This window comes from Leptopilina heterotoma, unplaced genomic scaffold (assembly GCF_015476425.1).
Source record: "Leptopilina heterotoma isolate Lh14 unplaced genomic scaffold, ASM1547642v1 Lhet_1092, whole genome shotgun sequence".
NCBI lineage: Eukaryota > Metazoa > Arthropoda > Insecta > Hymenoptera > Figitidae > Leptopilina > Leptopilina heterotoma.
The window spans coordinates 169,960-183,603 of record NW_025110828.1 but is presented as its reverse complement, the minus strand read 5'-3'; the positions used below and the strand labels follow the sequence as shown (position 1 = coordinate 183,603).

Sequence of the window (13,644 nt, the reverse complement as noted above, 5' to 3'; positions counted from 1 at the left end):
ATGAATTTTGAGCAAAACGGGGTTAACGTGTCAAAAAATGACATTTTTGTCGTTTTCAAACCGCTGTAAAAAATTAACGGGACGTGATAAACATCTCAAATAGAGTTTAAAAGGGAGCCCAAACTTTTAACTTTAATTTTAAATTTCCAAAAAGTAACCAGACTAGTGAAAATTTTATTATACCTGTATTCACATAACATTTTTTTGTAATCTGCGTCGAATTCTTCAATCGAAATATTCATTTTGTTTAGGTCGATAGTGTTTCTTACAATTGAACATCACTAAGGTAAGTTCTTTTGATTATTAAAAAAACTGAATATAGTTTCCTGTCGACTAGAAACTGGAGTTTACAAAACAAGCTGTAAATCCAGATGTTCATTACATGAACTTCCTCGTGAAGGAAGCATAAGGGTGATTTTCACGTAACGGTGCAATTTCAAGATCAGTTTTAAAAGAAAAAAAATTTTGTTTTTTTAATGTTAAATATGACTTTTCCTCATCATTAGGGCATAATATAGTTGTAATTTGAACGATTTTACTACAGCTATAATTATAAAAAAATTATAACAAATTTTCGAAAATTGGCTGCCACGGAGCTGACCACCCTATATATATGCATTGAATAATACTGCCGTCAACTGGGGCTACTTTATGTACGCGAGGTATTTAATATATAAAATTATTAAAAAGAACTTCTTTGTCAAAAAACCAAAAATAAGTTAATTAAAATCCTTAAAACGATTAAAACTTCAACCGGTGAGGAACATAACGGCAAAAAATTAACTTTAATTAATATTTATAAGTTTTTCAAATTAGTTTTAAAACTATTTTTCTCGTTTCTCTAATAACTTGAAAAGTGTATTAGATATTAAATTGTTATTCATTTAACTTTAAAATATTAATTTCAAGTTTTTGAAAAATATCATATTCAAAACGTTTAAAAAAGCTCCTATTGAAATGATGAGATTCAAAGTTATTTACATGTGTTTAAATGATAGTATTATAATGATTATAATGTATTATTGTAAAATGTATATTTAAAAAGAAAAAGTGTTATTTATTTTCTGAGTAATATAAAATTTGAAGAAAGGTTGTTAATTTTTAATAAATCATGATTTTAGCAAAATCTTAATGTTTTATTTTACATTTTGTTGTATAATATTTACAAAATTTTTGTTTAATATCTTATTCTTTTTTAATTTACTTTGAAATATCTACACAAAAGATTTAATGAATAAGAAAGGATCAAAAAAATGTTTACGTAACATAAAAACAGAAAGATCAATGCACAAAGTAGCCCCATCCCGGGGTCTATTTTGTGCACAACTTTTAATGACTACAACTCTGACAAAAAAATTTATTTCATTGACTAACTCATAGGAAACCTTCAGAAGGAAGTATAACATAAGCAAAAGTTGATTTTCTTTTAATTCTGAATTTGAATAAATCACTGAGCGTCACTGAGTTAAAAAAAGCATTTTGATGCACAAAATAGCCCCAGCAAAAATATTTACTATTTACTATCAGCTTGACATAACCAGAAAATTTTATTTTCATAACATTAGGAAATTAGCGCATAAAACTAATTTCAGAAAAGTATTCACAAATAAAAGCGTTACGATCAACAGTAATACTGTGCTTCTGCATGGTTGACATAAAGACATTTTAAATTAAGCACCAAAAGTAAAGGCGTGTTTTTTCGAATAATAAGGTGTTTTTTAATAAGTCAACGGTTGCCGAAGCACTGAAATATAAAAGGACACAACTATGTCTGTCCTCTTCTATAATATGTGTTATTGTAGCAACTGTTGATCCATGAATTTGCACCTTCACACTTGTTATGAACACTGAGAAGAGTATCGGTAGGAAGTGTTTTGGTAAAAAAGGACTTTACACTCATTAACTCAAAATGCTATTTATTATAAATCAGAACTATTATATATATATATTACAAGAATTTACATCTCACTTGGAGCACGGTCGAATGACTACTAACTCAATAAAGTCTCTTGAAATGATAGGTGGGGAACCGCCCCCCTTTTATATACGTCACAATTATCAAAGCTAATTCCCATGAAAATTTAAAATTCTACTAGCAATCATAACATTCTCCCACCTTTTGAGTTGTCAAACTCAAAACACACTTCTTTCATAATAGAACTCTAAAAAAAATTAAATCTTTTTACCCTTTTTCACAATTTTTTAAAGTCCAAAATAAAATTACATATATGTTTTATTTAAAACTTGAAACGATCAGGAACTTTTATCATACGTCCGCTCCTGGTATGTTTTTCAACATTCGAATTTTCATTCTCGACATTATTTTTCTTTGGTTTTTCATTTCTCAATTCGTCACACGCAATCGGTGATTTATTCACACATTTTTCGCTCATCACTTTCACAGAATTTATTGCCGGTATCGGACCGGCTACTTCCAGAGGGAATAAACGCTGTACAGGCCTTATCAACTCACCGGTTGCTGTTTTCAATTTTACTACGCGCACTTTTCCATCTCTTCCCGGCAAAACCTCGAGTACTCTAGCCAAAGGCCAATTTAACCTCTTCTGATTCTCATGACCTACTAACACAATTTCCCCCACTTTCACTTCACGGTCGTTCGACACTTGACGGATTCTCCCAGACAACTGACCGAGATATTCCGCTCTGAACCGTTGACGCAAGTCATCCTTGACTCTCTGTCGATACTCGAATCTTCTTCCTAAGTCAATCCTGTCGATTTGATCCAGGTCCATTACTCCCGTCTCGGTGACCTCCTGCAGGAACATAGCCGGTGTCAAGCAAGATATTTCCGAAGCATCGTCAGATAGGTAAGTAATGGGTCGACCATTGATTACTGCTTCACAGTCGCACAGGGTGGTATTCATTTCTTCATATGTGAGGGAGGCTTTTCTTAAAACTCTTTTCAAGAGGTCTTTTAAAATTCTGATGAGCCTCTCCCACCATCCTCCCCACCAGGCTGCAGAGGGAGGATTGAATCGCCACTCGATTTCGCGAATCACACTGAATTTTTCAATCTCTTGCCAATTCACCTTTTTTAGAAGATTATTTGTGCCCTCAAAATTAGTGCCATTGTCCGAATAGACAATACTCGGACGCCCTCTTCTGGATATAAATCTTCTTAAAGCCTCCAAAAATCCAGCCGTTGTTGCTCTCGTAACCAACTCCAGATGCACTGCCCGATACACTGCACATGTGAATAAGCCGATCCATGCTTTTTGTCCTCCAACTAAATAGACAGGTCCCGCATAGTCGATTCCCACAATCTCGAACACTTTTGCATCGCGAACACGAGCCTCAGGTAACGGAGCCGGCGCGACCTCCAGATGTTTGGCTTTGTGTCTTTTGCAGATCACACACTTATTTATCACAGAACGGATTGCACGTCTTCCCGTGAGAACCCAAAATCTTTCTCTCAAATTCGTTAATGTCCCCTGAACCCCAACATGTTGTAACTGTACATGATGAAATTCAATTAATTTTCTTACGATATCGTGACTAGGATCCAACACTACCGGGTACCGAAAATTTTCCGTATCTTTTCGATTGGAGATGAGTGTTTGTAGTCGAATTAATCCACTTTCATCAACACAAGGGTTGAGACATTTGATTTTTGCATCGGACTCACTTTCAAACGTCTCTTTTTGTACAACGCGCAACACTTTAACTTCCGCCTCGCAGAATTCCTGTTTTGACAGCTCGCCATATTTTCTCTTATCTCGTTGTTTTGAAGCATTTGATGTAAAGCGTCTTGTCCACGCAATAATTCGAATAATTTTTATATATGATGAATAACGCGTTAATCGTTCACTGAATTGTTCTTTATTACTTCCGGGACACTCGACTGTCAAAAGTGATGCACAATTTTCGGTTTCGTTTAAAATTCTCGCTGATTTCTTTAAAGCTGAATTAACTATATCTTCGCTCGCCACACACTCATCGGAAGGCCACTGATTAGGAGGGGAGTAGAGCCACTGAGGCCCCTCCCACCATTTCGACTCGAGTAATTCTTGCGCTGTACAACCGCGCGACGGCAGATCAGCTGGGTTGATTTTTCCAGGGACGTGTTTCCACTTCTCGGGATCACTCAACTGTCGAATCTCCTGCACTCTGTTTGACACGAACACTTCCCAAGGACAGTTTCTTTGTATCCACGCAAGCACCGTGGTAGAGTCACTCCAAAACTGCACATTCACTTGTTTGAGTTCTAGAGCTTTTGTCACTGAGTCCATAAGACGCGCACCCATACATGCTGCTAAAAGTTCCAATCGCGGTATTGTTAGACTCGGAAGTGATCTGTTTTTTGTTGTGATGCCCTTCGTAGGTGCAACTCTCGATTTTGCTTGTACTATCATAACTTTTACTTTGTCCTTGAATTGAGTACGTGCAAAAATTGCTGCACCATACGCCACTTTGCTTGCATCAACAAAAACGTGAAAGGTCACCGATCTCATATCACCCCCGCACATATTACGTGGTATTTTTACTTCTGACAATAGATGCAACTGTTTGTGCCACTCACCAAATGTACTGCTAATTTCTCTGTCCACCTCTGTGTCCCAGTCAAGATTTTTCAAACACACTAACTGTAATAACAGTTTCGGTTTCAACAACACAGGGCAAACAAAACCAATCGGGTCAAACACTTTGTGGGAAGCGGCTAAAATAACTCGCTTTGTTATTTTTGCAGGTATTTCTTGGCTGAACGATCCGGATGCCAGTTTCAACACATCTTCACTTTTATTCCAGTTTAGGCCGAGCACACCAGTTTCTTGATCGGAGTTTTCTCCCGAGTACTCCCACCCTCTTAATTCGAAACCTCTCTGCTGCATAACTTCCACTGCAATCTCCTTGAACCGAACTGCTTCTTCTTTCGAATCAAAACTAACCATGCAATTGTCAACATAGAACGCCCTTTGCAATTTTTTTATCATTGTTTTCTTTGTTTCTGGCAGTTCCTCCTTTAATGCGTCACAAAGGAGCATATCGATAGCCGCACCCAGCAAAAATGGGCTACTAGACACTCCAAAAACTACGCGCACGTGACGATACACTAGTAACTTTGACGCGTCACTGTCCGTCCACCATAAAAATCGCAAATGATCCCGATCCTCAGGCCGCACGCAAATTTGGAGGAAGGCTTTTTTGATATCAGCCACTGCACCGACACTTTTTTCACGAAACCGTATCAACATTGTTGGCACAAGTTCAATTAGATTCGGTCCCGTTTCAAGACACTCGTTTAACGACGGAGAATTCTTTTTCTTCGCGGAAGCATCATACACTGGTCGAACACGCGTTGTACTGTTTTCCTTGATCACCGGTCTGTGTGGGAGGTAGTGACCTTTGACACTTAGTTCCCCATCAGGCACCTTTTCAATTATCCCCTCACTTTCCCAGTCTTTGAAAACTCGATCATATTCGACGAAAAGATTTTGATCAATCAATTTCTTTGTCATGGGAACTAGTCTCCTCTGCGCCACATCGAAATTATCAGGTAAGGGGGGGTGATTGACTTTCCATGGTAGGGATACTTGAAAACGTCCCTCTCCCTCAACCGTTGTAGACTCTTGAAATTCTCTCCTCACGTCCTCTTGATGCTCTCTCTTCGTTTTCGTCTCCGTCGGATCAGCGATACCTATAACGTCGAGGTTCCAGAGGTCTGAAACACTTGCCTCGCGCACAAACAACGACGCAACACACAGGGCTGTATTCACCTTTGCTATGTCCTTTTCTACTAACTTTTCGCCAATCAAGGTCCATCCCAACTTCGTCTCGATTGCGGTGGGGCCACTCATCATCTCGAATGATTTTCCGGTTTGTAACTTTCCTAGAAAATCTGCCCCAATCAGAATCGCGATCGGTTCACCCGGCGTTCCCTGATCAGAGAGTACTATGCCCTTTTTTTCCAGTTCTTCGATCCACGGACCGTTATCCACACAAGGAATGTTCTCAACGATCGTGTCTCGCGAAAGGGCCACGAAATTGCACTTAAATGTTTCACTTAAATTGCTCACGTGAATATCGTACGCTTTGTGATTTTGCGGTTCCGTTCTTGCACCCCCGAAAAGTAAATGTATCATCCTTTGTTGACCAACTGCGTTAAAACCCATTTTCTCTGCTATTGACGTCAAAATGTATGAACGATGAGAACATGAGTCCAAAGCGACTCTCACTATACATTGTTTTTCACCGTTGTTTAACTTCACTTTTAACGTCTGTAAGAAAATTTCGGGATTTCTCAGCATACTCAAGGGGTTCCTTTTTTGAACACTCACGGAGGCTACACCTATTTGTTCATCACCTCCTTTTGAAGTATTCAACCCGCGACACATAATAATCACGTGCTTCTTTCGACACCATCCGCACTTTTGGTTATACTTGCACCTTCGAAAATGATGTCCCGTTTTTAAGCAATTGAAACAGCCGTTTTTACTTTTCACGATTTTCTGTCGTTCCTCAAGAGACATGTTCTTTGCAAAACTACACTCAGCACTTTCATGTTCTTGATCACAGAAAATACAATTCGTTTTCTCTTTAATCGAAACCAATCCGGCTGCAGTCGGTATTTCCTCACTGCTAGGTTTTGATTTTCTTTTCACGAATTTTTCGTCACGCGCGACACTCTCGGCGGAAGTACTCGAAAATCCTCGCACTGCCAGCAAAATTCTTTCCTCATTCTCTACTTCGGAACGTAGAAACTTCATGAGGTTGGTTAATCGATCCTTCGCGACATTTTTTTTCTCTGATGACGAATATCTCTGCCAAGCGCGGAGCAGCTCTTCAGGTAGCGAGGACTCGACTAAAGGATACAAAATTGTGGCGCACTTGTCCGTTGTAACACCTAGTGATTCAAGAGCGCGCAACTGAGATTCTAGTTTATCGTATATTTTTGATAGTTGAAGTTTCGTATCCGTCCTTGTGGCATTGTTCAATACAAGCTCAAGGAGCGCTCTCACATATACTTCCACTAACATCTCTTCCCTTCCGAACCGTGATTGCAGTGCCGTGATAACTTTTTCGTAGTTCTCACTAGTACTCGGGTAACTGCTCACCAACTCGCTAGCCCTCGAATCCTTTACCATCGCCTGGATAAGGTATTGGAATTTGTCGCCTTTATCCATAGAATCATCTTCGTGGATTTTTTTAAACTGTGCCCAAAACCGAAGCCACTCGCGAACATCGCCACTGAATTTCGTTAATTCAATTTTCGGAAGTATGAATGATCGTTTTCCCTCCCCACTACCACAACACGATAGGACCGATACGCGTCCCGACATTTCGTCTGTTTGTGTCTGTGTAGGAACTGGCGGGAACAACACTCTCATTACTTCTGCTCGTGCGCGAAAGAACTTCGCCTTGTATCCATCAACGCTATCTACCTCTGCTGCGATCTCACTTTCAGCCATCTTGGCTTTGATCATATGCTCGAAAATGAATTTGTTGTAGGATTCTAATTCTCGGATTTTTTCTTCCAATAGGTCTAAACATGACTTCATCTCTCCAGGTTGGATATTTTCCGCTTTGAGATGTCGTTCTAGAGTAGTCATATTTCTTGTAAATGATGCGCGTATCACTGCACGTGCCGCTTTGTGTTCGTCCATTTTGGATAGCTACCTTTTTTGAAACCGTTTCACAAATTTACACCACGAATGCACTCAGTGTCCTGTCACGGTCGCCACTAATGTTATGAACACTGAGAAGAGTATCGGTAGGAAGTGTTTTGGTAAAAAAGGACTTTACACTCATTAACTCAAAATGCTATTTATTATAAATCAGAACTATTATATATATATATTACAAGAATTTACATCTCACTTGGAGCACGGTCGAATGACTACTAACTCAATAAAGTCTCTTGAAATGATAGGTGGGGAACCGCCCCCCTTTTATATACGTCACAATTATCAAAGCTAATTCCCATGAAAATTTAAAATTCTACTAGCAATCATAACAACACTGTACGCCACAGGCGCCACGGAGCTGAAATTTGACATTTAAACTAACCTAACTCCGACAATTCTGCAAAATAATTCTTTTCTTTGGGCAGATAATTTGTTTCTATTGTAATTTTCAAAAAAATCGTAATAATTACAACAGAGAGTGTTTAGATTAAAAGAATAGTAATACCACGGTACTGATCACTTTTTTTGTGACCTTCACATTTTCACAAAAAAAATTGTTTTTGAGTGTAGAACTTCTAATTTTTGAACCTCTTTTTTACTGATATTTGTTGCTAATGGATCTTATTTTAGATTGTAATTCTCAGATAACATTAAAATGTGCCATAAACAGTTAAATTATAGGGAAAAAAATCTTATTACAAAATTGAAAAAATTTGTGGACAAAACTATTTTACATTTTATTATTTTATAAGAAGTATTAGAAGATGCATTATATGTACAAATTGTTCACCTATATACATAATTCATATTACAAAAATTCTCGTTTCCAGTTTCGGCGTTTTCAATAAAATTTCTGAATTTTAACTTAAAATTTTAAAAAACGGACACGCCACGGAGCTGAAATTTTTGAGGGAATTCCGCAATTTATCAAAAATTATAATATCTATTTGTACATATTTGTGGTTGCGAATAGGTTTTATATATACCTGTGAAATGTATCCATACCCAAGCAAAAATTTTTTATTTTGAATGTGTTTTCTGTGACGCCGCCAAATATTACAGTTACGTGCAAATCACCCATAAACGATAAATATATTTCATTTTTAAATCATTTTTCATACAATTTAACATTTATAAAAGAAAGTTCATTTGTCTTAAGAGAAAAAACAAAATTTTCTTATACAGTAATATGAATCTAAATAAACAAAAAAATTTTTAGTCAAAAAGTGAATTTTTCAACTTTAATTGTAATTAATTCTATAATTTTCAATAGAATATATACTTCATTTACATCAATCGATTCGTCTTGATGCAAAGAATCAGATTTTTTATTTATTTCTCAATAAATAATAACATTCTATTGTACAGCAACATGATTTTTAAGAAAAAATGAATTTTTATTAAAAGTGCAAATTTTTTGTCTATAATTGGTTTTAATTCTATAAATTTAAGTAAAATATATACTTTATATATACCAATCGATCCGTCTTGGTGTAAAGAATAAGATTTTAGAAATAAATGAATAAGATTTTCTTATACAGCAACATAATTTTGCAGAAAGAACTCATTTTACATTCTCATCAAAAATGAGAAAGTCTTGGATTTGTGCGATTTTGAGCATTGTCTAATTTTGGTAAATCTTCACCAAAGGGGTCACCATAAGGGGTTCACCATAAGGGGGTCAGTTTCATGACCCCCTTATTCCAGAAAAATGGTTTTTAGAGAAGTGTCTGTCTGTCTGTCGTCTGTCTGTAGAAAAATTTGTCTCCACGATAACTCGAATAAATTTTTATGAATCGATTTGCAATTTGGGAAACTTTTTAGTCCATAAAAATGAAGCCTGAGTTCGTTGGGCAGCCCATTTCGTCAAAAAACAACAAAAATACAAAATTTTAAAAATTTCAAAATTTTGTATTTTTTACAATTTTCAAAAAAATATTTTTTTTAAATTTTTTCCTTAAATTTGGTGCAAAAACAAACAACTTTTCCCTCAGACACTTTTCAGTACAACAAAAAACAAAAAAGTTATGAATTTTTTTTTTTTTTTTAATTTGCTATTTATTGCTTTTTTTGGACTTTTTGTCAGCCTTCTCTTCAGTAGAAAATTTGTCATATTGGGGCCGTGTTAATAAAAATTAGTTCACATTATGCCAATACAGCTTTCTTAACATTAGAATCGACAATTGCATCTTTTACACAAATTAAAAAAATTTTTTTCCAAAAAAGTGCAAAAAATTGAGATTTATAGTGAGTGAAGCATTAGCCGAAACATGAGAAAACATTAAAAACATATCGAAACCTTCCTTTTTTTCTTTTAAATGCCAAATTTAGGTAAAAATACAAAATTAGGAACAAAAAAGAACTCAAAAGTTTCCAAAATTCTGCCTTTTTTTGATTTTTTTCATAAAATTTGCTTTTTACATTCTCATCAAAAATGAGAAAGTCTTGGATTTGTGCGATTTTGAGCAATGTCTAATTTTGCTAAATCGCGTTTACGTTTCATGACCCCCTGATTCCAAAAAAATGGTTTTTAGAAAAGTGTCTGTCCGTCTGTCTGTCTGTCTGTCTGTCTGTCGTCTGTCTGTAGAAAAATTTGTCGCCACGATAACTCGAATAAATTTTTATGAATCGTCTTGCAATTTGGCACACTTTTTTAGTCCATAAAAATGAAGCCTGAGTTCGTTGGGCAGCCCATTTCGTCAAAAAACAACAAAAATACAAAATTTTGAAATTTTCAAAATTTTGTATTTTTGACAATTTTCAAAAAAATATTTTTTTTGTATTTTTTTCCTTAAATTTTAAACAAAATCAAGCAATTTTTCCTTGAGACACTTTTTTGTACAACAAGAAAGAAAATAGTTATGAATTTTTTGACATTTTCAAAATTTTCAAAATTTTGTATTTTTGACAATTTTTTAAAAAATATTTTTTTTTATTTTTTTCGTTAAATTTTGAACAAAATCAAGCAACTTTTCCTTAAGGTACTTTTTTGTACAACAAAAAACAAAAAAGTTATAAATATTTTTTTCAAAAAAGTGCAAAAAATTTTGAGGTTTATAGTGAGTGAAGCATTAGACAAAACATTAAAAAAACATTAAAAACATGTCAAAACTTACATTTTTTTCCAGATGACAAATTTAGGTTAATATACAAATTTAGGGACAAAAAAGAACTCAAAATATGCCAAAATTTTGATTTTTTAAAAATATTTTCGTAAAATTTGCTTTTTACATTCTCATCAAAAATGAGAAAGTCTTGGATTTGTGCGATTTTGAGCATTGTCTAATTTTGGTAAATCTTCACGTTTCATGACCCCCTGATTCCAGAAAAATGGTTTTTAGAGAAGTGTCTGTCTGTCTGTCTGTCGTCTGTCTGTACACTGAAAAAAAAAAGTATTGAACCAAGAAAATTTTTCTTGGTTGAAGCAAATCGTGGGATTGAATACGGCCAAGACTATTAAAGTATTGATTCAAGAAAACGATTTTCTTGACATAGGATATTTGGGAGAAGAACATATATTCTTGATCCAAGAAAATATGTAATTCGACCAAGAAGTTAGTCTTCTTATACGAAGTATGAAATGTATTAAATGAATAAAATATTTTCTTGTTCTAAGAATATATATAGTTAATTGAATTATTTTATTTGATTCATTCAATTTTTTGTAACGTTCGTTCAAGTAATTCAAGATTTAAATGAAGAAAACATTTATTTTGTGAGAAGAACAGATATTCTTGATCCAAGAAAATATGGAATTCGATCAAGAAGTTAAGTAGCATGTAAGAAATGCAGAATATATTAATTCAAAATCATTTATGTATCAAATCAAGAAAGTATGTTCTCTGTCCAAGAAAATATTTTCTTGATTTGAGAAAATTTATAGATTTCAATCAAAAAAATACTTTCTCAATACAAGTAAATTATTTACTTAAATTACCCCCCCCCTTACCCCCATCCCATCTTTTCTAATACTTAGGTCAAACATTTTTATTATTTAATTAATTAACATTTATATTTTTTATTTAAATAATTGTTATTTTACATATATATTTACATTTAATTAATACTTATCACAAATACAACATTGTGTTAAGTAAAAAAAAGTTTCAAAGCAAATAAATAAAATGATTCGATTCAAGAAACATGAATTCTCCACACAATACTTTATTATTTCGCTTAAGAACATGATATTCTAGATTCAATACTTTTTGGTACTTCGGAAAAGTAAAATATTTGGTTGAAATAATTACATATTGAGTTCTGCCAAATACTAAATTGTTAATTCAAGAATTCTGTTCAATGCTAATATTTACTTGACACAAGAAAATGAATTTCTTTCTTCAAATAAATATGGGATTAATTGAATGTAATTTTTAATCAACTTGAAACAAATATTTACACGGAAAAAATAAGTTCAGCAGATTTTACGAAACTAATTTCGCACTAGCGGATATTTAAGATTCCTTGACGAAGTTTTTCAAAAACCCAGAAACTTTCACTACTTTAAGCAGAACAATTTTCGAGAAACTGCAACCAGTGTTGTAATTTATAAAACAAGCTTGAATGTAGAAATGTTTCGTATTTTCTGGTGAACATTTTATTAGAAAATGGTAAAAATGTTTCGTGCAATCTAAAAACGCGTGGTTTGAGTTTCCACTTCGCTGTCTATCGTGAATTCTCGAACACAAAGTTTCGTAAAATTCTATACGGGGTGTACCAAAAGTCGCGTTATAAATAGATATGTTGAAGCTTGTCTCGTCGCGTCGGTATTAACTTGTCTGCTGTATATAGAGATAATATGTGGAAGGAAAAAGAGAACTGCTTTACCTGCCGGTAACATTTGGATAATTGTTTTCTTTTACGTATTTCACATTTCATTGTTCCAAATTCGTAACATTTTTTATGTGATTTTGTAATCCAAACTTTTAATTATTATTAATTTCTTTTAATTTACATTCCAATAAATTTTATAGTTTATCATAATATTTACCGATGACAATAAATGTACATATATATTAATTTCTCAAAATTTTAATTAATTCTAATTTTTATTAGTTTTAACTGTTATTACTTCAAATTTTAGACAATTTAATATTAAAATTTTTTGAGTTTGAATTTAATTTTGAAAATTTTTTTGCAATTTATTTATAATTTAAAATTAAGAATAAAATTATTTTTTTAAAATTGAAAAATTTTATAGAGATTTTATAACCAATTATAATTAAAAATGTTATTTTAAAAACTATAAAATATTTTGTATAACTTTTAAAAAAATGATTTTTCTAAAAATTAATATTCAGTATATTGACATTTCTCACAAGCGCAGTTTTAATCTCCTCAGTTAGTATATAAAGAAACTCAATTCTTTCATCTACAAGTGCGAGTTATATTGTATGTGCGTTGCGTCAGAATTCGTTTATATGTATGCGTATTTCCGTTAAGTTAGTGTCAGAATAAAATAAGCCAATCCAAGCGAACCATTGCGTTGTAGAGTGCAGTTACATGTGTCGAACCAATCATCTATCTCCTATAGAAGACGAGAAAAAATGGTCTTGAGAGCTCATTGGTACATTAAGAAATTCTTTTTTCTGCTTTATTCGTTTTTTTCTCCGTGAATATTTTTTTCCGTGGCGCATGCGCTTCAGGCTAAACATTTTACAAAACTCTTGAATTAGAACGTCCAACCGATCATTTGTGAATTCCATAGAATTTTTTTTGAGTTTTCGAGAAACGCAGTCATCATATATTACTATTGATTCTGTTTTATCTTATACTAAACTCCTCTCCGTATCCGCTATTCCAAAATTAGTTTCGTAAAATGTACTAAATTAATTTTTTCCGTGTACTTATATTAACCTTCGTATTTTCTTGAATCAGGATTATATAAGCGTTGAATTAAGTAAAAACTTTTTTAAAGGAAACAAAAGAATGATTTAATTCAAGATCTTACACTTAATTGAATTGAATAAATAAAATATTTCATTCCAGAAAATATAATATT

General features: G+C 33.7%; 1 protein-coding gene across 1 annotated transcript; it reads right to left on the bottom strand.

The window, feature by feature from the left end:
• Positions 1 to 2,237: 2,237 nt before the first annotated feature.
• LOC122503458 lies at positions 2,238 to 7,622 on the bottom strand. The gene has a single exon (XM_043614017.1). It carries the CDS (start codon positions 7,620 to 7,622, stop codon positions 2,238 to 2,240), a length of 5,385 nt encoding a protein of 1,794 aa, XP_043469952.1.
• Positions 7,623 to 13,644: the final 6,022 nt, after the last annotated feature.